Source organism: Mandrillus leucophaeus, unplaced genomic scaffold, assembly GCF_000951045.1.
Source record: "Mandrillus leucophaeus isolate KB7577 unplaced genomic scaffold, Mleu.le_1.0 Scaffold46, whole genome shotgun sequence".
NCBI lineage: Eukaryota > Metazoa > Chordata > Mammalia > Primates > Cercopithecidae > Mandrillus > Mandrillus leucophaeus.
In genome coordinates, this window is record NW_012104920.1 from 3,698,340 (window position 1) to 3,721,221 (window position 22,882).

The 22,882-nt window shown below is 47.4% G+C and overlaps 3 protein-coding genes across 6 annotated transcripts in view; 2 read left to right on the forward strand and 1 right to left on the reverse strand.

Annotated features, from left to right (window-relative positions):
- The window catches only part of DHX33 (DEAH (Asp-Glu-Ala-His) box polypeptide 33), a 28,287-nt gene extending 21,591 nt beyond the window's left edge, over window positions 1-6,696 (forward strand). For both annotated transcript variants that reach the window (XM_011994684.1, XM_011994683.1), the window contains one exon: window positions 3,118-6,696. In XM_011994684.1, coding sequence (XP_011850074.1) covers window positions 3,118-3,426 — 309 coding nt within the window. In that variant the 3' untranslated portion in view covers window positions 3,427-6,696. The remainder of the gene's footprint in view (window positions 1-3,117) is intronic.
- Window positions 6,697-8,437: 1,741 nt separating this feature from the next.
- On the forward strand, window positions 8,438-15,494 carry C1QBP (complement component 1, q subcomponent binding protein). Its single transcript, XM_011994690.1, has 6 exons — window positions 8,438-8,776; window positions 9,359-9,509; window positions 12,549-12,642; window positions 14,499-14,594; window positions 14,850-14,972; window positions 15,109-15,494. The coding sequence occupies exons 1-6, from the start codon at window positions 8,545-8,547 to the stop codon at window positions 15,256-15,258; spliced, it is 846 nt and encodes a 281-aa protein (XP_011850080.1). The 5' UTR covers window positions 8,438-8,544; the 3' UTR covers window positions 15,259-15,494.
- Window positions 15,495-15,553: 59 nt separating this feature from the next.
- Window positions 15,554-22,882, reverse strand: part of RPAIN (RPA interacting protein) — a 27,747-nt gene continuing 20,418 nt past the window's right edge. Inside the window, exons 3-6 of one of the 3 annotated variants that reach the window (XM_011994688.1) lie at window positions 22,243-22,354; window positions 22,030-22,093; window positions 20,073-20,213; window positions 15,554-15,725 (exon numbers count right to left, since the gene is read on the reverse strand). In XM_011994688.1, the coding sequence (XP_011850078.1) occupies window positions 15,696-15,725; window positions 20,073-20,213; window positions 22,030-22,093; window positions 22,243-22,354 (347 nt within the window). In that variant the 3' untranslated portion in view covers window positions 15,554-15,695. Of the gene's footprint in view, window positions 15,726-19,635; window positions 20,214-22,029; window positions 22,094-22,242; window positions 22,355-22,882 lie in introns of those variants that run through there. The other 2 variants (XM_011994689.1, XM_011994686.1) reach the window with 2 other exon arrangements.

The window sequence follows — 22,882 nt, forward strand, 5'->3', positions numbered from 1 at the left end:
ACGATCTTGGCTCACCACAACCTCCGCCTCCTGGGTTCAAGCAATTCTCCTGCCTCAGCCTCCCAAGGAGCTGGGACTACAGGTGTGACCCACCACGCCCAGCTAATGTTTTGTATTTTTAGTAGAGACGAGGTAAAGTGCTGGGATTATAGGCGTGAGCCACCACGCCTGGCCAATTTTTTTGTATTTTTAGTAGAGTTAAGGTTTCACCGTGTTAGCCAGGATGGTCTTGACCTCCCAAAGTGCTGGGATTACAGGCGTGAGCCACCACTCCCAGCCTAATTTTTTGTATTTTTAGTAGAGATGGGGTTTCACTGTGTTGGCCAGGCCGGTCTTGAGCTCCTGACCTCAGGCGATCCACCCGCCTCGGCCTCCCAAATTGCTGGGATTCCGGGCGTGAGCCACCGTGCCTGACCCACGAAGTTTTATATTAGCTTTTTATTCCCTCTTAGAGTACACGGTGTTTGAAAGGCCTGTCGTGGTATATTTAATGCTTGCATGACACTCCACATTTTATGTCAGAGGTAGAGGGTCTCGTGAGTGTTCTTTTGCTGTTGATCACTGAGACAGTGTCCGTGTTTTTGCTGTCGTCACAGGCACTCTGTGGCGAATGCCTTGTGCCCCCTCAGTGCGGACACTCCTGGGAGACAGTCACAGCCCGTACCCAGGCCTGTGTCTGATGCCAACGGCCTGTAGTTAGCACTAGAGCTGTTTCTTCTCTTAGTAGCCTGTTGTATTCGGTCTTTCACACATTTTTTCAAATTGCTTTTGTATTTGAACAGTTTCCTGCCAGTCTGTCTCTTGGCTTTGTAAGTTTTCTCAATTACTGACGGTAGAAATGGCACTTCTCTATTAGTTCTGGATTTAGGACTCTGTAGTGGCCAGGGATACCTCTCATTATATGCCAGGCACTGGCCAAGGTCCTGAGACTTTACAGGCATGCCTGCTCAGTAACTAAGTAATAATCTAGACGGTGACCTGACGTACATACACTCACGCCAGGAGGCCATCAGATTAAAGTAACCACTCTGAATACTTTTTATGTGATTCCTTATTTAAACTCCTCATTTCTTTTCTTTTTTTTTATCTTTTTTAACTCAGACCTTAACCCAAATGATAAAATCCTCTTTTCAACCTATAAGACTGATTCTGTTGTTATTCCCATTTTACAAAGGATGAAACTAAGCCTAATCAGGTTAAATAGTTTGCCCCAAATCACTCAGCCAGTGAGTGGTAAAGCTGATAGTCTGGAAGGAGAGACCACCACTTAGCCTCTGGGGCTTCCTGGAGGTGGTGACGACTGAGCTAGATCTTGACAGATAAGGAGATAAAAGAGTATCTTCCAGGCCAGGTATGGTGGCTGGCTTATGCCTCTAGTCCCAGCACTTTGGAAGGCCCAGGCAGGTGGATTGCTTGAGGCCACGAGTTTGAAATCAGCCTGACCAACATGGCGAAACCCCATCTCTGCTAAAAATACAAAAATCAGCCGAGCGTGGTGGTGCATGCCTGTAATCCCAGCTCCTCAGGAGGCTGAGGCACAAGAATCGCTTGAACCCAGGAGGCAGAGGTTGCAGCGAGCCGGGATCGCGCCACTGCACTCCAGCCTGGGCAACAGAGTGAGACCCTGTCTCTTCAAAAAAAAGTATCTTCTTCAGGCATAGATCGGCTGATGGTCAACAACAACAGAAACCCTTGAGCCATCATAAAGGACAAAAGAAAGATTTTTCCAAGGATCGAAAGGTATTTCTGAGAACCTATAGGCAGGAAATAGAGTCACAGGAACTAGAAAAAGCCTGCAGGAGCCAGGGCCGCTGCTTTCTCTGGACCTGCTGCTTCTCCTGCTTCGAGTACCCTCTGCGTGCGTCCTTCCCTCTTCCCCCCTTTACCTCCACATGGAAGTGATTGCTCTGCATGGCCCCTCCTCTCAAGAGCCCAGCAGAGATTGACAAGTTTTCCAGTTTCAAACCTAACAGATGCCTGGAAGAGAGAAGCTGGCCAGCTTAGGTCCAGCGAGTGTGTACCACTGGTTTGTTCATCTGTGCCCAGGGGCGTAGGTTACATGACCCGCTCATCAAGAGCAGTAGAACAAGGACATTGACTGGTGACTGACATTTCCTCTGATGAGACAAAGGCAGCATTTCTACTAAGAGCCGCAAATGTGAAGGCACAGAGATAGGAATCATGAAAACGGGGCGAGGAAAGAGAAGGCAGCCAACTATGGGGAACCGTGGAGTGTCTAAAGAAGAGTGGTGAGGCTGGGCGCGGTGGCTCACGTCTGGAATCCCAGCACTTCGGGAGGCCAAGGCGCGCAGATCGCTTGAGGTCAGGGGTTCGAGACCAGCCTGACCAACATGGTGAAACCCCGTTTCTACTAAAAATACAAAAATTAGCCAGGCACGGTGGCGGGCGCCTGTAATCCCAGCTACTTGGGAGGCTAAGTAAGGCAGGAGAATCGCTTGAACCTGGGAGGTGGAGGTTGCAGGGAGCTGAGATCGCGCCGCTGCATTGCAGCCTGGGCGACAGAGCGAGACTCAGCCTCAGAAAAAGAAAAGAAAGAAAAAGAAAAAGTGCGGTGAGAGGAAAGACCGGGGAGCGGCTCAGGGCGGCTCCTTCGTGGCTCCACCTCGGGAACTTTGCATTGTTTTGCAAGGAGCGATAGAGACAGTGTTGAAGGCGTGTGAGTGGATGGAGAGTGGTTTGGGCCGTGCTTTAGGTAGATGAGCCTGGCAGCAGCATGTGAGACGAATCGGCGTGAGGAGATGGTGAGATGGTCAAAGCGAGAGGGAAGGGCCTTTCCTTTCTGGGTGTCCTGATGGAATTTAGGTGAGGGGTGGGTCACGCAGCCTGCCTGTGGTCTGGTGGCTAACGTGAGCGCCTCCCTCCCAGCCCTGCCTTCGCAGGCAGTAGTTTCCCTGTTTCTGGTCCGCCCTCCTCCAGCTGGGCCTTCTTCCCCTGACCTTGCTGATGCTTGGTGACCACCTCTGAATGTCAGAATCCACTTTGTTAGGCTCACAGTGCGGGCTGCATTTGCCCTGGTGGGTCCAGTTTCCCCAACACACTGCGTAGTGCTGACCAGTGTTTGGGGTCGGCTCCATTCCTCGCTTTCTCCCGAAACAGATGTCAATGCCAATCGTGTCATCCCGAGGAGACATGGAGAGCATCCGCCGCTGCCTGGCTCACAGCCTCTTCATGAGCACCGCCGAGCTTCAGCCAGACGGCACCTATGCCACCACGGACACCCACCAGCCGGTGGCCATCCACCCGTCATCCGTCCTCTTCCACTGCAAGCCGGCCTGCGTCGTGTACACCGAGCTGCTCTACACCAACAAGTGCTACATGCGGGACCTCTGCGTCGTGGATGCAGAGTGGCTGTACGAGGCTGCCCCTGAATACTTTAGGAGGAAGCTGAGAACCGCCAGAAACTGAGCCGCCCCAGGATGCCAGGATGCCACCAGAATCACTGGTCCCTGGGAGCTGGACTCCAGTCGTCCTCACAGCAGCCTTCCAGGGTGGCGCTTAGAGAAGCCTTGGAGTCAGCTGAGCATGCCTGACTTCCAGGGGCTTGAAAGCATCTTTGCTTCACCTCCTAGGACTGACCCATGTAGACATGGACATATCATTTGTACCTGGAAGCTTCAAAATTATGCTTCTGGTTCTTACTGGGTGACTTTGACTTAATTAACGCCTGAGCCTCAGTTTTCTCATCTGCCAAATGGGAGCAATAATAATAATCCTTATAAAATTGGGTTCATAAAGTTTAGAGAAAATGAATGGAAGGTACCCAGAACTATGCCTGGAGCACGCCACACATACAGGGAGTTGGGAGCCATTAGGCTGAATGTTGCTGCTTTCCACGTGATGTGAATTAGGTACAGCAACATCCCAAGTTCTTGTGACTGAGGGCAATTTTCTGGAAGGGCCACAGGAGGTTGCGGAGCTTGGATGTTGCCCTTGGTTCTTGTTTAACGTCTATCTGTATGCAGTTTTAAAATAGAAAACACAACTGACTTCTGTAGAAGTTTCCAGAGGGAGGTGCTGTTATCTCGTACCTCCTGGGATGGCGATCCCTACTGAACACTTATGTCTAGAGGTGGACCGCTCTGTGTCTGTCTCCAAGCAGAGACCAGTAAAGGAGCCTCCTGGTCCTCGGTATGTGACCCTGTTGGTGCATGACCCTGTCATGCTTTCAGGAGACATGTAAGCTTCCTGGGTGAAGGCTGATTTATACCTTCTCAATCCTGTCACACATAGACATGGGAAACTGGCCTTTCAGTGTTTTGTGTGTGTAGGTGACTCCCACATACACAGTTGCCATTTTTCTCTCTAACTGGGCACCAGCGAACATATGGGCATGAGGTGTGACTCTGTACCATTTCAGCTGTTTCTTTTTGGGCAGAGCCCCTGGTCAGAGGTGGGGGTGGGGAGGGGAGAGGGGTACATAGAACCCAGAGAACGTTGGCTTATGCCAGAGACCACACCACATCTGGGCTTGCATTCTTGTATCTTTCTCGGTGTGTGGGTGGGGGGCGGTTCAGTGAAGACTGGAAGGCCTGCTGGACGAATTCGAAAAGAGCTGGAGCTGTAGCACTTACTCTTGCGTCTTATTAATGTGCTATGATATTTTTTCCTTCTTCGTAGGGACTTGGGGACAGTCTGGCTTTGCTGCTTTCTGACTGCTAGGCACCTCCCTCTAAGCCTCATTGTCAGAGGGAATTGGAGGTCTCCACAGTCTCTTCCTGTTCTGACATTCCGAGCAGAGAAAAGGCACTCACTGTTCCTCTTAGCTATTTAATTATCAGAAGCCAGTAATCTTACCCCAGACAATGTTCTGTCCTAGAAGTCGTCGAGCTTTGGCTCTTCTATTGTGCTTACTTGGTCCAAATACATCTGTGGGTGTCTTGTCATTTCTTACTGAATGAATCCTAGTTATAACCAGGGGCCAAACTGCCCAAGAGGCTCTTCAGAGATCACGGACGGTCTGTTTCTGGAAGCTGTGGCCTGAGGGAACAGCCCCATCCCAGGGTCCCATCTGTCCGGAGTTGGGGATGTCAAGTCCAGCTGAGTCTTTATTTCCAACGCTAGCCACGGTCCTGCGCAGTCAAGCTCTCAGTGTTTAGGGCTCTGTCAGAAATGGTTATATGTGGGCAAAATGAGATCTGACAGCTCCTAGATACCTTATCTTACTGAATTCTTAAACTTTGAACCAGTTCTTCCACTTACTGACTTGTTACCATGGCTGACTTTCTGAAAAGTTTCCCACAGTTTTTTTTTTTTGCAGTAGGGGATTAGGATGTTTCGTCCTACTTGGTAAGAAAAAGTATTGTGTTTTTAATAAATCATTCATAGTGCTGGTAAAAAAAAAAAAAAAAAAAAAAAATTGTGGGGTGGCTGGGTGCGGTGGCTCACACCTGTAATCCCAGCACTTTGGGAGGCCGAGGTAGGCAGATCACCTCATGCCTGTAATCCCAGCATTGGGATGGGAGGCCAAGGTGGGTGGATCGCTTGAGAAGTTCAAGACCAGCCTTGCCAACATGGCAAAACCCCGTCTCTACGAAAAATACAAAACTTAGCTGGGTGTGGTGGCACACGCCTGTAATCCCAGCTACCCAGGAGGCTGAGGCACAAGAATTGCTTGAACTTGGGAGGCAGAGTTTGCAGTGAGCCAAGATTGCGCCACTGCATTCCAGCCTGGCCGACAGTGCGAGACTGTCTCAGAAAAAAAAGAAAAAACTTGGGGTAATTTATGTCCAGCGTAAGTACCTGAACAGTTTCCAGAAATGTCTATTTTTTTTTCTGAGAGGCAAAGGATGTAAACAGCTTCTAAGTAGCTTTAATGTTTCTGTACAGAAATATGTTTATCACTGTAACATTGTGGTAGAGTTTTAATACAGTATTTAGTTTTTTATTGGGCTTTTTAAAAAAGTTAACTTTTAACATAGCTGCTCAGGGATTAAACCAGATTGGACAACCCATTCTGACTCCACATATTACTACAAAGAAATACATCGTTGTTTCTATTGAGCTGCAAGGGATAGTACACTTTACACTTAAGAAAGTTAAATGTTTCACAATAACATTGCAATATAACCTTCAGCTACTCTTCTTCAATTGGTAAAATCTGATGGTATGATACCTCTTTGCCAACCTACGAAACCCGTATCTGGAAGAGTCACCAGCTCCCGTGAGCAGCTTCATGTAAATAGATGCACTCCAAGCAGATCGCATGCCTCAGGTGTTTGTCTCCTAGTAATCATGGAGTATGCAACACCCAGAGTAACACGACAAGGGGCAGGACTGCAAACAGCAGGTCCCGCTACAAACCTTTAATGCTGCATTGCTGCCAGTTGTAAAGAGATGCCTGAATGGAGGCGAGTTTTGCCCTGTGGGTAAAACTGATGAAGTACCGTACTGTCATATAAATCCACTAAATCCAGCTACCAGGAACTGCCTGGAACTATGGCCATGCATTTTTTTATTTTCTTTAAAGACCAGTGTGATAGCAGGCCATGCATCTGAGATACGATATTCCTTGGTAACTAGAGGGAGGGGGAAAAAAATCAAGTAGGTTCAGGCGTATGTTGTATTTTGAGAGTCTGGTTTTATTTGAACAGAAATACCTCTACAGAAAGCTCCTGTAAATAATGCTCAAATTTGCACTTGACGATCAAATCCATTAAAAATGAATCTTGTATATGATGTGTATGGCTTGTTTCTTGGGTCTCTTTTCCATTATTCATAGAAAATTATTTAGAAAATATTAAGTGTTAGTCTTATCATGAGTTAGTAAGACATACCTTCTTAGTAGCTTGTATGTCCTGTATATCCTGGGAAGGTAGGATTGTTGGTTCTTAATCTAAATCTGAACCCCATCTCTGGGTTATATGAATTTAGTGGAGCAGCTCACACAACTCAGGGAAACACTTTTACCAGTTTCGTATAAAAGATATGACCAAGGATACAGATGGAGATGAGCAGGGTGGGGAATAGGGAAGAAGCTCCGAGCTGCCACGCCCTCCCTGGGCCACCACCCTCCAGGAACCTCTGTGTATTCAGCTATCAGAGGCTCTCCAAACCCTGTCCTTGGGTTTTTATGGAAGCTTCTGGACCTATCTAAATGATACAAGCCGGCTTCTTGTCCCCAGAAAAATGATGTTCCATTAGAACTTGGATGCAGGGTCAGAGGTGCAGAGAGGGAAGGTCACAGAAATTACTCATGGATCCTGCCCTTCAGGATGTCACAGTCTGGTTGGGTTTAACCTGGTTAAAACCAGCAATGCCAGGAGGTTTCTGTTGAAAAGAGAATGAAGCCTAAGGGCTGGGTGCGCACAAGCATGAGTTCTAAGCTGATGGGAAAAAGGAGGTTCTAGGAAGGCCTCTCAGGAAAACCCTGACTTTTTCCTTTGCTCTTACAACAATCAGCACAGAAGAGTTCTGTGACCAAAGGTTTGGGTTTTTTCCCTCCACACTAAGCAGCAGACACCAGCAGGGTGTCCTCCAATTCAATCCCAACATTATCTACCTGGAGACAGTGTCAGATCCCATGAGACAGTGTCAGATCCCATAGGTTGAGGGCTCAGTCCCCAAGACCGCCCGGACCTTCAGACAGCAATGGCAAGTCTGGGCCTCTGAAACTTCCGACCAGCCCGCTTCAAGTGGGGGTTCCCACGACCCCCATCTTTGGGTTGTATTAACTCACTGGAGCAGCTCACAGAACTCAGGGAAACACTTTTACCGGTTTCATATGAAGGATATTACCAAGGATACAGATGAGGAGATGAGCAGGGTGGGCAGTGGGGAAGAAGCTCCGAGCTTCCTCGCCGTCCCTGGGCCACCACCCTCCAGCAACCTCCACGTATTCAGCTATCAGAGGCTCTGCAAACCCTGTCCTCATGGGTGGAAGCTTCTGGACATCAGCATCCCTTCCCCCAGGGTATAGGGTGGGACCTTCTCTGGGAAGGGACTTAAGACCCATAATCAGAAATGTGGGAGATTAGAGTCCTGCATTGGGGCGGGTGAAAGGAGGGCAGGAGAAGGGGAGAGTGAGAGTCTGTTTCCTGAGGCCTAACACACCCAACATTATCACAGAACACTGTAACTGTAACTGGGGGCGAAAACCGTAACTGTAACTGGGGATGAAAACCAATAAATACATAATATAACACCACAGCCTCCTAGAGGAAAGTGACCGTGTAAGGGGCTGGTGAGAGCTGGGGAAAGACAAGAGTGCATTCCACGCAGCCCAAAAGCCTGGCGTGCCTTGAAAACAGTAGGTGGAAGCGGCCACTAGAAAGAATTAAACAGCTTCGGACAGCGGACTCAGGCCAGCGCAGCAAGAAGGCTCCGGAAACCGGATTCGAGGCTTCCCGGGCTGCACCGGAGGTCTCCAGCAGAGGGCGCGATTCCGCCTGGGTCCTTAGGTCCTCAGTGCGCCGGCGCGGGAAGCGCTTCCGGGCAGGGGCGGGGCTTCCGGCGGCGCGCTAGGTCGCGGGGCACTTGGGCCTGGGTTGTCCTTTGCATCTGCACGTGTTCGCAGTGGATTCCGCGATGCTACCTCTGCTGCGCTGCGTGCCCCGTGTGCTGGGCTCCGCCGTCCCCAGCCTCCGCGCTGCCGCGCCCGCCTCGCCTTTCCGGCAGCTCCTGCAGCCGGCGCCCCGGCTGTGCGCCCGGCCCTTCGGGCTGCTCAGCGTGCGCGCAGGTTCCGAGCGGCGGCCGGGCCTCCTGCGGCCTCGAGGACCCTGCGCCTGTGACTGTGGCTGCGGCTTGCTGCACACTGAAGGTGAGGGTCGCGCACGCGGGCCAGGGGTGTGGTTTGCGGTTCACGGAGGGAAAAAGACCAGGAATGGGGCCTGCAGCCGACCTCCGAGGTCTGGGACATTTTTCCATTGATTGGCAACCAGCGGGTTAAACCCACGTGTGATCATATTCCCCCCACCTCCCCTATCCACCAGTTTCATTTTCTGTTGGTAGGAGGTGAATAAAATTAAATACTAGAGGGTACCTTTATCCTTAGTCTTATTCTCTCGAAAGTGGACTTTTGGGAAAGCCCAAGGTCGTGTTTGAAAATAGCATACGATACAACTATCGTTTGGCAAGTGGAAGAGGATGATCGGAAATTCTTCTGCTTTATAGCGGAAAGGGGTAATGCGTTCATTGTTGGAAATCACTTTTCCAGCATCAGGCTCAGCTTCCCACTAATATTATGGTATTTTTACAGATAAGGAAACTGAGGCTTCTAGAGTAACTGTAATAGCAGAGAGATTAGAAATAGTCCAGGTTTCTGGCTGCGATAACCAGGGTAATAGTTTTATGTTTTAGACTAACTGGCTTTCCTTTTTATGTATATGGATTTCTTTTCTAGGAGACAAAGCTTTTGTTGATTTCCTGAAGGATGAAATTAAGGAGGAAAGAAAAATCCAGAAGCATAAAACCCTCCCTAAGATGTCTGGAGGTTGGGAGCTGGAACTGAATGGGACAGAAGCGAAATTAGTGCGGAAAGTTGCCGGGGAAAAGTAAGTACTGGTCTGGGGATCCCAGGGCACCGACTCCCTTAACCTTGCAAGACCCGTCCTGGGTCATCCCTAGAAGAGCCTTGAGTTCAGGTGTGGATAAATGGTTTTCAAGAGAGTGAAGGATTCAATTGTGTTCAGTCCATTCACTGAACACAAATTTGCTGTGGGCTGGTTACTAAGGAGACAAAAATGTAGCGCAAAAAAGTACTGACAGAATCAGTTTGATCTCTGATTTACAGCCCTGATACAGTAGCACCCTGCTCTCTCTAATGTTTAGCATGGGTGAAAATGCAAGGCATGTAACTTATATGTAACAGGATGGGGTTCCACTGTAGTAAGGGCTGCCATCAGAGGCGGGGAGTTTGTGACCTAAGTCAGGTGCCCCACGTTCTCCTAAACTGTTAGTGTTTACACTTTTCTGCATTATAGTCATCCATAATCTCATTACACAGATAAACATTTGTCATCTTCCAGATTTTTAAATTGAGGCTGGGTGTGGTGGCTCACGCCTGTAATCCCAGCACTTTGGGAGGCAGAGACGGCAGATCATGAGGTCAGGAGATCGGGAACATCCTGGCTAACACTGAAACCCTGTCTCTACTAAAAATTTTAACAGGGTGTGGTGGCAAGTGCCTGTAGTCCCAGCTACTCAGGAGGCTGAGGCAGGAGAATCGCTTGAACCCCCGGGTTTCAGTGAGCCGAGATGGTGCCACTGTACTCCAGCCTGAGGGACAGAGCAAGACTCCATCTCAAAAAAATAATAAATAAATAAATAAATAAATAAATTGAATTTTCTTTATGATTGACCTTATGATGTATATATAATTCTTTTTTAAAATCACAGCTTTAATGTGATTTAATTTATATGGCATAAAATTTACTCATTTATTGAAGTTTATTAAATTAAGTGGTTCTTAGTCCTCACAGAATTATGCATCAGTTGCCAATACCTATTAGCAGTCACTCATTATTCCTCCCTCTAGCCACCCCAGGTAATCACTAAGCTACTTTATGGATTGCCTCTTTTGGACATTTCATATAAATGGAATCATACAATTTGTAGCTTCCTCCCCACCCCACGGAGTCTTGCTATTACCCAGGATGGAGTGCAGTGGCACGATCTTGGCTCACTGTAGCCTCTGCCTCCCGGATTCGGACAGTTCTCCTGCTTCAGCCTCCTGAGTAGCTGAGATTACAGGCATGCGTCCAGTTAATTTTTGTATTTTTAGTAGAGATGGGGTTTCACTATGTTGGCCAGGCTGGTTTCAAACTCCTGACCTTGTGATCTGCCCTCCTCAGTCTCCCAGAGTGCTGTGATTACAGGTGTGAGCCACCCTGCCCAGCCTGTTTACATTTTTAATTGTTGGGTTGTAAGAGTTCTTTAGTTTTGACCGGGCACGGTGGCTCACACCTGTAATCCTAGCACTTTGGGAGGCCGAGGCAGGCGGATCACGAGGTCAGGAGATCAAGACCATCCTGGGTAACACAGTGAAACCCCGTCTCTACTAAAAATACAAAAAATTAGCCAGGTATAGTGGCGGGCGCCTGTAGTCCCAGCTACTCGGGAGGCTGAGGCAGGAGAATGGCATGAAGCCCAGAGGCAGAGGTTGCAGTGAGCCGAGATCACGTCACTGCACTCCAGCCTGGGCGACAGAGTGAGACTCTGTCTCAAAAAAAAAAAGAATTCTTTAGTTTTTCTGGGTATAGTGATCTTACCAAATTAATGATTTGCAAGTATTGTTCCCCATCTTGTGGGTTTTCTTTTCACTTTCTTTGTAATGCCCTCTGACACAAAAGTTTCTGATTTTGAGGAAGTTCAGTTTACCTATTTTTTTGGTTGCTTGTGCTTTTTTTAGTGTCACATCTAAGAAACCACTGCCTCGCCCAAGGTTGTGAAGATTTATGCCTTAATTTTTTCAGAGTTTTCTAGTTTTAGCTCTTAGTTGAGGTCTGTGATTCATTTTGAGTATGATGTGAAGTAGGGTACCAATTCTCTTGGCTATTGTGTAGTGTGGTTTTTCCCTACACAGGTCAATTGTGTCTTCTGTAATCTCACCTAAAAACCATTTGCACAAGGTTTTCATAGCTATTTGGGGGCCATTAAAAATAATGCTCTGATGAACATCATTCCATTTCTGTGCCCAGGAGCTCAGCTTGGTCAGCACAGTTGGAATCAGACAGATTGTGTCAACCTCAGACTGCCTCTGTTACTATGGAAAGGTGACTTCCTGGCAAAGCAGCTAGTTAGCACAAGTCGAGGGGGCAGTACTTCATGGAACTTGTATGGAACGGTGCCTGCCAGAGTTGCATAGTCCAGCAGTTCTGGTTCTAAACTTTATCTCCCAGGAATTTTGACTCAAACTTTGGGACATGATTTGTCAGGTGTGGATTCTTGCACCTTAAAATTGTCACTAGTTGGTGTCTCTGGCCTGCTTTGTGATGATAAAACTTCCCACAAGTACTCTGAAGGATGACTGTCTACTACAGCCGTTTTTTTCTTTGTGAGGCATCCCCTTCCCGAGGCCAGGGCTGCTCTCCGTGTTTAACAGATGCAACCCTCCATTGCTCCTTCTTCCTTTCCTTGCAGGGCAAATTTTCTTATGGGGAAAGGCTCTTAAAGGGGCTTCTCTTCCATCTCACCAGCCTCCCAGGTCCTTACTTTTACCAAGGGTTCCTTGGAAGACCAGGGTGGGCAGTGTCAGCTGGCTGTGGCCATGAGATGCCCAGTCAACACATGGCAGTGAGCCCTGGGGTACTGGCCCTGTTGGGAGTAACCCATGCATGACTTGTTTGGCTGAGATAAGCTGAGGCCAGCTTTGGCTTCCAGCAGCTGGTACATGGTAGGCACACTTGAGACCTGCTGAATCACTCAGGACTGGATGTAGGCACCAGCCTTGTTTGAAGTTCTGCATATAATTCAGCCAGCTAGGATAGACATTATTTCAGTACACCTTTGTAACTGTAGCAGACCTCCCTGTTTGTGTGTTAACCTACTCAGTTAAAATGATGCCTTTGTTATGTTTTCTCTTGCCCTTTTAGAATCACTGTCACTTTCAACATTAACAACAGCATCCCACCAACATTGGATGGGGAGGAGGAACCCAGGCAAGGGCAGAAGGTTGAAGAACAGGAGGTAAGCTTTAACACTATGATCAGCTTTTACCTCAGTTGTGACAGGCTGTCCCTGGGACTTAAAGAAGGAGCGTTTTTCTTTGCTCTTTCAAAAAAAAAAAAAAATTTTTTTTCCTCTAAGGCCAGGTGCGTGGCTCACGCCTGAATCCCAGCACTTTGGGAGGGCAAGGTAGAAAGATCCCTTGAGGCCAGGAGGACCAGCCTGAGTAACATGGCAAGACCCTGCCTCTATGAAAGTTTAAAAAAACACAAATTAGCTGGGTATGGTGGCACGACTGTGGTTCCAGCTATGCAGGAGGCTGAGGCAGGAGGAATCAGTGGTTTCTGGCCAGCTTTAACAGGACTGTGGCCCTCTTCCTTTTCCCAGGGGCAAAATACGTTGCTGTCTGCCAGCTCAGGCTTAGTGGTTTGGCTGGAAAGGAAATGAAATGTTCTCAGCCTTTCCCATGATAGGGAGTTTTGTTGTTTTTGAGAGAAGGTCTCGCTCCATTGCCCAGGCTGGAGTGCAGTGGCACGATCTCTGCCCACTGCAGCTTCCACCTCCCACGTTCAAGCCATTCCCCCACCTCAGCCTCCCCAGTAGCTGGGATTACAGACATGTGCCACCACACCTGGTTAATTTTTGTATTTTTAGTAGAGACAGGGTTTCACCGTGGTTGCCAGGCTGGCCTCAAACTCCTGACCTCAAGTGATCCAGCCACCTTGGCCTCCCAAAGTGCCGGGATTATGGGCGTGAGCCACCACGCCCGGCCTGTGGGGAGATTTTTTATATTGGAGGTTATCATTTGGTGTGTTTGCATGTGTGGAATGTTTTAACATATCAGTCACAAGCTGGTAATACACAACAGCCATTTAACCAAGATAAGAATGCCAGGGGCAGGCTAGGTGTGGTGGCTCAAGCCTGTAATCCCAGCACTTTGGGAGTCCGAGAGGGTCAGATCACAAGGTCAAGAGATCGAGATCATCCTGGCCAACATGGTGAAACCCCATCTCTACTAAAAATACAAAACTTAGTTGGGTGTGGTGGCAGGCACCTATAGTCCCAGCTACTCAGGAGGCTGAGGCAGAATTGCTTGAACCTGGGAGGCGGAGGTTGCGATGAGCCGAGATCACACCACTGCACTCCAGCCTGGCAACAGAGCAACACTCTGCCTCGAAGGAAAAAAAAAAAAAAGAATGCCAGGGGCATAAGAGACTTTAACTGGATCATGTCTACTCTTCAGACATTTTAGGAAGTGCTGTGCCCAGCCTGGTAACCAGCCAGTACGAGGGCCACAGAGTCCCTAGACCTTCTGCCCAAAACCCATCAGTACAGTGTTGGGTCATGACCTGGTGTGGATGGCACAGCTCTCTGGTGTGCTTCTTTCCCAGCAACCCCAACTAGCATCTCTCTGACATTGGACCCAGTCTGCTCCCAGAGCTCCACATCAGAGGAAAAGCTGCTGCTGTTATTCAGCCATAAGGATGGCCAGGTTCCCCAGCCTTTGACCCTGGTCCCTTATGAAGACTCCTGGAACAGTCAAGCTGGAATCTTGAAACTTTAGGAAAGCTTTGCAGTGTATGGGTGGAGGAAAAGGCTTGGAATGTTAAGGAACTGATACAAACTCAGTTAATTGGCACATAGCTGAGGCGGCTGGTATCCAGATTTCTTAATTGAAAATCCAGTGTGTTACTTAAACAAGCAGGGTGCCAACAGAAGTGAGACCAAGCTCTTCATTTGGGAATAGTATGGCATAAGACTATTAAAATGGCTATATAACATCCTAATGGTGGCTCTGAGAAATCTGAACAGAGATCCTTGATCCAGGCATCCATCTCCTTCCAGCAGTGGCATGTACTGACTTCTTGTTTTCCCAGCCTGAACTGACATCAACTCCCAATTTCGTGGTTGAAGTTATAAAGAATCATGGCAAGAAGGCCCTTGTGTTGGACTGTCATTATCCAGAGGATGAGGTATGTAGGATGGAGTGCTAGCCCCTTGGCACCCCTGGGGAGCACAGCGTGTCCCTTGGGAACTTCCTGTCCCTTTTAGCATAAATTTAAAGACTTTCTAGCTTAGACCAGCCCAGCAGGGGGAAGAGGGGAGGGAAGTGAGGGAAGAGGGTTAAAACCTGATCAGTTTCATGCTGTCAGTGGCCCCCTTTCTTCGCATGAGTCTGGCTTATCCTGGAGAACCCTTCAGTTTCCCCAAATATTGTTTCTTCTCAGGTTGGACAAGAAGACGAGGCTGAGAGTGACATCTTCTCTATCAGGGAAGTTAGCTTTCAGTCCAGTGGCGAGTCTGAATGGAAGGATACTAATTACACGCTCAACACAGATTCCTTGGACTGGGTGAGTGCTTGATAAGATGAGGGAACCTTTTGGGCCTTGGAAGGAAGGGTCCTAGTTCAAGGGGAGAAAGAAACATTTTAATGTTCGTTACAGATTTTTTTTTTTTTTTTAAACTAGTAAATGTTGTTCTTTGCAGGCCTTATATGACCACCTAATGGATTTCCTTGCGGACCGAGGGGTGGACAACACTTTTGCAGATGAGTTGGTGGAGCTCAGCACAGCCCTGGAGCACCAGGAGTACATTAGTTTTCTTGAAGACCTCAAGAGTTTTGTCAAGAGCCAGTAGAGCAGACAGACGCTGAAAGCCTTAGTTTCATGGCAGGCTCTGGCCAGTGAACAAGTCCTACTCTGAAGCTAGACATGTGCTTTGAAATGATTATCGTCCTAATATCATGGGGGAAAACACCAAATTTAAATTATATGTTTTGCGCTCTCATTTATTATCATTTTTCCTGTACAAATCTATTATTTCTAGATTTTTGTATAACATGATAGACATAAAATTGGTTTATCTCCTCCAAAGCAGTGTATCTATTCTATTCCTCCCGCTTCAACCTGCGTCACAAAAGACCAAGAACAGATGTCGGAAAAGTTTTTTTTTCCTTCAGGATCGGTTAAAAGTTTCAATACAAAATAAGTTATAAATAAAAGGCTTGTATGTACAAGGCTCCTCAGGGAGTGAGTTGTCTTCAACCCGTAGAATGATGTGAGTCCACGCTGGCTCTAGAGGATCACAGCCCAGGTATCACAGGCCTAGGTTTAAACAGGAGAAGAATTAGCTTAAATTGTATTCTAGTCATGAAAGACATGTGATACATCGTTAAAAGTTGTAATCAATGAGAATGCTACACATTAGATGAGGTCTCCTGAGTCCAGTTTGAATTAGTTAGGTCGTGTAATTTGTCATGAAGGCCACCGACAACTGCCCCTCTTTGGCTTTGCTGGACCTCTGTCCTGCAGCCTTCAAACAGCTGTCTGGAAACCGTCAGCATCAACAGTCTTCAAGCTAAGATCAAATCCTGCAGATGAACTAATCAAACATCCTCACCTCAGGAAACTACTGACCACAAAGGTTGTATGATTGTGTTCAAACTCTTGGTAGCTTGGAGCTTTTAGAGCCCAGCAGGAACATGAGACTCCAAGTCTACACAAGATTGAAGCAGGTACGTATCACAGGGGAGGTACCAACCATGCATGATCAGTACGGGCAGAAAACATGTCTTCCCCTCGATCTGTAATATGATCAGTAAGCACCTGAGTGTAAAACTGGCTCCCGACTCCTTGGTGGCTCAGCCCCTCCACTATGCTAAGGAATCATCTGTCCTTAAGCCATTTATGCCAGAGGTTGCAATTTTTTTGTGTGAAAAATCAGACCTTGGCGATGACCTTGAGCAGCAAGGGAACAATAACTCCCCCAGGCTTAGCGTTCCACTAACAAAACAGTAGGCATAAATAGGTTACCCTTGTTTCTTACCACTTTCACAGGTAATATATTTGGCTTTCTCTAAAAGACACTATAACCCTGCTAATAGGTGGTTTAGCATATTCTATCCCATGACCACCACCTGAGCACCGTCACATCCAAAATATTCCTAAGTCTTGTAATATAGTGCCATCTTCTGTAACCCATCCCTATTTTCCAACACATCCTCAGTCATCTGTGCTGAGCTTCCCTACATCCTGACTTCACTGAATTCTAACACAATGGTCCTTGAGTCCCCCTTAAGCGAAAACCAAAGGTCTAGTGGAACTAGAGCATTCCAAATGTCTACTTTTCCAAATGTTGAACTCGGAACCTACAGAATACAATTTTGTCTTTCCCCCTCCTGTTTCTTGTTTTTTGTTTGTTTTTTTGAGGCTCAATCTCGCTGTCACCCAGGCTGGAGTGCAATGGCGCCATCTCAGCTCACTGCAACCTCCACCTCCTGAGCGCAAGCCATCCTCCCACTTCAGCCTCCCACTGAGTAGCTGGGAGTACAGGTGCGAGCCACCAGGCCCAGCTAATTTTTGTATTTTTAGTAGAGACCAGGTTTCACCATGTTGTCCAGGCTGGTCTTGAATTCCTAGCCTCAAGTGATCCACCCACCTCAGCCTTCCTAAGTGCTGGGATTACAGGTGTGAACCACAGCGCCTGGCTGTGTTTCTCGTGTTTGCTGTGAACCCCGCCTCCCCTCACCCCTTACTTACCCAACAATGGTCTCCCTGTCCGCCCCAGAGCCAGCACTGACAACTATGATCTCCAAGACTGCTACACAGCACTCACCTTCCAAACCTCACCTCCCACTTAGCTTCACTGCTGCTCTGAGCCACAGGACACTGACGGTTAGGTGAGTGGATAACTGGGGTCCATAATTATATGCTGAGCTGAAGCTGTACACTTGGCAATTAGCCAATCTTCCGCTTACCCTTTAATTGCCCTTCTCGTCCACCCGCCAGCATTTGGTCTTTCACACTCAAGGGGACTTTCATACTTGAGGAGCTGTAGACTCTTTAGCTCTGCTACCATTATAATCTGTGTAGATGACTCACTGTTCAGCTTACTAAGACAGAAGCCAAAGCCAGCGGACCTGTGCCCTCTTCAACTCTCCTCCCTCCACTTTAACTCATCTGTACAAACATATTAAGCATGTATTTATTAATATAGGCCAAGTGCTGGGAGTAGAAATAAATATGGCCCATGCCCTCAAGGACAGACATGGGCAGGTAACTGCAGCACTGTTATGGATGACACGGCATGAGGTATGGTGGAAGTCCAAGGAGACACTGGCCAATTCCCCTCTGCCAGCCCTCATTAGGTTTGTTGAAAAAGGGAACACAGACTCTAAAGGAACGGACTTCTCAGGCTGGCCAATTCTTTTTTTGTTTGGTTTTTGTTTTTTGAGATGGAGTTTCACTCTTGTTGCCCAGGCTGGAGAGCAGTGGCGTAATCTCCGCTCACTGCAACCTCTGCTTCCCGGGTTCAAGCGATTCTCCTGCCTCAGCCTCCCGAGTAGCTGGGATTACAGGCGTGTGCCACCACACCTAATTTTTTTGTATTTTTAGTAGAGACAGGGTTTCATCATATTGGCCAGGCTGGTCTTGAACTCCTGACCTCAGATGGTCTACCCGCCTCAGCCTCCCAAAGTGGGGGGATTACAGGCGTGAGTCACCGCACTCGGCCACCAATTCTGTTTTTGACACAGTGTCTCACTCTGTGTCCCAGGCTGGAGTACAGCAGCACAATCTCAGCTCACTGCAACCTCCGCATCCTGGGTTCAAGCAATTCTCCTGCCCCAGCCTCCCGAGTAGCTGGGATTACAGGCACCCACCGCCATGCCCAGCTAAGTTTTGTATTTTTAGTACAGATGGGGTTTCATCATGTTGGCCAGGCTGGTCTTGAACTCCTGACCTCAGGTGATCTGCCCACCTCAGCCTCCCAAAGTGCTGGGATTACAGGTGTGAGCCACTGTGCCTGGCTGAGACTGGCCAATTCCTTGTGAGGAATCAGGTGAATGAAGTACATGGCATATTGTAGTGCTCAATAAATATCTGTGCAAATGATGCTTAAATGTAGTGGGAGGAGTCAAAGGCATTCAGACAGAACAGCATGAACAACAACACAGAGGCCTGAAAGCACTGCATATTTGAGCATCTGCAACCAGTGCTGGAGAGCTGGAACAGAAGGGAACATACGCCTGTAGTCAACAGGAAGTAGTGAGGTGTTTTATTTAAACTTTCACCTGCTGTGTCTCTTTCCACACAAGCTGATGGAAAATGGCTTCCTTCCACCAAGGCCGGAGCCTGGAGCAGGAAACAGCAGGGGCACTGGAAGCACAAAGACCTGGGGTCTAACACTAGCTCTATCGCTTATTAGTAGTAAAATTTTGGCCAGATGACATCACTTCTCTGAATCTAACAGGAACTAGCCTCTCCCTCATGAACCTAATGCTCCAGCGAAGTAGAATAAGATGCTCTTTGTATACACTCCAGTTTTCTGCTTCTCTGCTTTGTTCCTCTATGTGGGGATCTTCCACTTAAGCTCTACCCCCACAACTGGCCAGATCTCCATGTCTGTCCAGATCGATTCCACGCTTCAAGTTAAATGCCTCCTCCAGGAAGGCGTCACCATAAAGGAGATCACCCTCCTATGAACTCCCATAAGCCCTCCCTGTACAGCTCTCCAGGGTACTGCCTGTTTATTCTGTTCTTATTATCAATCCAAGGCTTGAGCTCCGTGAGAGATGTGTATTTCTCAATTTTAATGAGTCCTCAATTCATTGTTTTTTTAATGAATGAGTAGAATTAAATACCTATGGAAGAAACCTGATAAAGGTGAAATGGCTGTTACTAGGCAATGTTGCTTATAATAAAAATGACCCCTGTAGGTTACCTGCGTTTGGAATGAGAGGGCCATGAAAGAACTCTATAAACACCCAGTAGAAGGCCATGGCTATGAACTTCCTGAAGTACAGTGTGCTCCTAATCCCAAGGCTCCCCCTGCCTGGGATCTAAAAGCAAATATATCATATCGGTTTTATGTGTGTTTGTATGATATCTATATACACACATGTACACATATATAGATAGATAGATTACATGGATTATGAGAGATACTGGTTCCTATAGCACGCTTCTAGGACAGGTGGTTCCCATACCCGCTTGTTCCCAGCCCTCACACCTCAGTTGTCACTCAGGCTAGCGACTAGCCCTTGGACCTCTGTGAAAATTCCACTGACAGACAAACCTAAGGCTGCCCTGCTATACTTTCTGCCCTGTTTCCTTCTGCAAAAGTGATGCCAGCATGGCCTATTTGGGTGTTATGACTATGAAATGACCAGCTGAATCCAAAACCACCGTGCTGATCTATCAGGAGAAGGTGTGCAGCCACACGTCCTAACTCCCAGACCAATCCTCTTGCCATGATCCTATGCTGCCTCTTCCCTTCTGACTGGCCTTTGAGTCAAAATGACTTGTTACCTTCACTTTTCTATGAAGTAAATTCCTCAGATAATAAACTGCATTAAACATTTACCTGTTTCTAGGTCATTATTTCTATCGAGGTAGGAATAAAACCAACCACAGGCCCCTCTTACCACAGACTGGGTCCCAGGAGAGGCTTACCAGACAGCTCATGAGAAGACTGGACTTTTCTTCTGTTCCTCCAGTGACTGAAAATTCAGGTGTGTGGGGACAGTGTGCACTGTGCTCATTTATACTACCCTCTAAACAGGCACGAAGCTTCTGCTCTGTCAACTCAGAAGACTAAAAAATAAAAAAGTTCAACCTCCTCTCAGTGACTTGATAGCCAACAGATGGAAAAATCCTCATTCCTCATGCCAACCAATAGAACTGTGGCTCACTGTGACGGCTTGATTCCTTGGAGCCTTAAAGACACTCGGGCCCATGACTGTGCCACGATCTCTTAACCAATCTCCATTTAACTGCCTCTCCATATTAACCAATGCCCTCTACTGCTGTAAAACACACTGATGGCCACTCATGGCAGAAAGAACACTCAGAGGCTGTAGGCTACTTTCCAGCCTCCCTCTGCCTCTGCCCCCACCAGCTGAGTGCATCCTTACCAACAACTAGCAGTGTATGCTCCCAGGTCTGCTTGAGTTACTTGAACTTGCTACTGTAACTCAGTAACGCTAATTACTTATTATGTAAATCAATAATACAAGGGAATAACCATGAAGTGTTATTTTTATAAGTGGAAAGTTTAGGAAACACTCAAAAAGATGAGCTGCTTTAAAAAAATAAAAATAAAAAAAGAAAGAAAGAAAAAGAGCTATAGAATTAGGTCAAAGATGGGGGAGAAAAATTCCAAAGTTGCATACTCAGCTTCTTGATCCACTTTACAGAATTAAAATCGTAAACTCTGGACTGTGTATTATAAGAGTTGTTTATGTAAAAAAGGTGACTCGGCCAGGCACAGTGGCTCATGTCTGTAATCCCAACACTTCGGGAGGCCGAGGCGGGCGGATAACTTGAGGTCAGGAGTTGAGACCAGCGTGACCAACATGGTGAAACCCCGTCTCTACTAAAAATACAAAAATCAGCCAGGTGTCGTGGCGTGTGCCTGTAATCCCAGCTACTCAGGAGGCTGAGACAGGAGATTCGCTTGAACTCGGGAGGCGGAGGTTGCAGTGAGCAGAGATCTCACCACTGCACTCCAGCCTGGGTGACAGAGTGAGATTCTATCTCAAATAAAATAAAAAATAAAACAGGTGACTCAGCTCTCCAATCAGCAGGGCCCCACTCAAAGGCTGGCAAATAAATGTATGTTTTTGAAACTTACCATAAAACATTTTATTTTTATAATTTGCCTCTTTAATCAATTGCTTAATTAACTGGCAAACTTGCAGTCCCCATCATGCCAGATAAAAGGGCTCTTTCTGTATTTTAAGATTACTGAAGGCCGGGCACAGTGACTGATGCCTGTAATCCCGGCACTTTGGGAGGCTGAGGCAGGTGGATCACAAGGTCAGGAGTTCGAGACCAGCCTGGCCAAGATGGTGAAACCCCATCTCTACTAAAAAATAAAAAATAAAAAAAATTAGCCGGGCGTGGTGGCAGGCACCTGTAATCCCAGCTACTTGAGAGGCTGAGGCAGGAGAATGACTTGAATCCGCAAGGCAGAGGTTGCAGTGAGCCGAAATCATGCCACTGTACTCCAGCCCGGGTGACAGAGTAAGACTGTTTCAAAAATAAATAAATAAATAAATAAATAAAAGATTACTAAAGCTTAAATTCTGAATTAGGTATGTCTTCATATATAGAAAATTTTTATGAAACGTCAGATACAGGCATTTCCAATCCCAAGCTGAGGCCTCCATAAAAACCTTAAGCAGTGGTGGCTCTCCAGGGCCCTAAAGGCCCTGATGTGTACTGTTTGCCAATTTTCATGCCACAGATATTCTCACCATGGCCGATTTGAAGCTACCAATGTGACACCACTGAACATAAAACTGGGAAGAAATATGCACAATGGGCTCCGAGCCAGCGCTGGAGGATCTTCAAGAAAGTAGATCCGTGTGGGAAAAAGTATCATGAAATCTGTGTGTGGAACACTCACATGAGATGGGATGGACAGGCCACACTGACACACCACCACACCGCTTGTGATTCTCAGGTTGTACCTAGAAGCAGAATTAGGATCCCAGAGCATCATGGCCACCAGAACTGGATCTCCAAACCTTTTCAGGCAACAAATCTCAGGGGAGATTCCACTCACCTTGGAGTGGGGAATGGGAACGAATAATGCTGAAAAGGTTTTCAAAACTCTTACTTTGTACATACAGGACAGATGAGTGGGTTTGCCTCCCACTCAGCCAGCATGATGCTGAGACACTTTTCATCAAACTGCAAGCTCTTCTCATACTCGCGGATGATGGACTGCTCTGCAAGGCAAAGGCAGTTGGAGTGCTTCACCGTGCTTCAGCTTGCCCTGTATTTAATTCTAAGCTTCACTGCCAAAGGCTTCCTTCACACAAGGGAAAGATTTGGGCAAAACCACAATAGCCATCACTGGTTTTTACTGCTCTCTCAGGCTGGCTTCATCTTGCTAGATCCCTCTCCCTCCTCTCTGTCCCCTTTTTGTGAGCATAAGAGGTAAAGTAGGCTGAAGACCAAGGAGACAATTTTCACACACATCTCCAGAGATCATGGGAGCACAGATAGGGAATGACAGGGTCCCACAGGCAACTAAGGAAAGCTGACAAAGAGAACTGATTGCTGGCCAGACGAGGTGGCTCACGCCTATAATCCCAGCACTTTGGGAGGCTGAGGCAGGCTTGAGGTCAGGAGTTTGAAACCAGCCTGGCCAACATGGTGAAACCTCAGCTCTACTAACAAATACAAAAAATTAGCCCAGCATGTGGTGCATGCCTGTAATCCCAGCTACTCGGGAGGCTGAGGCAGGAGAATCG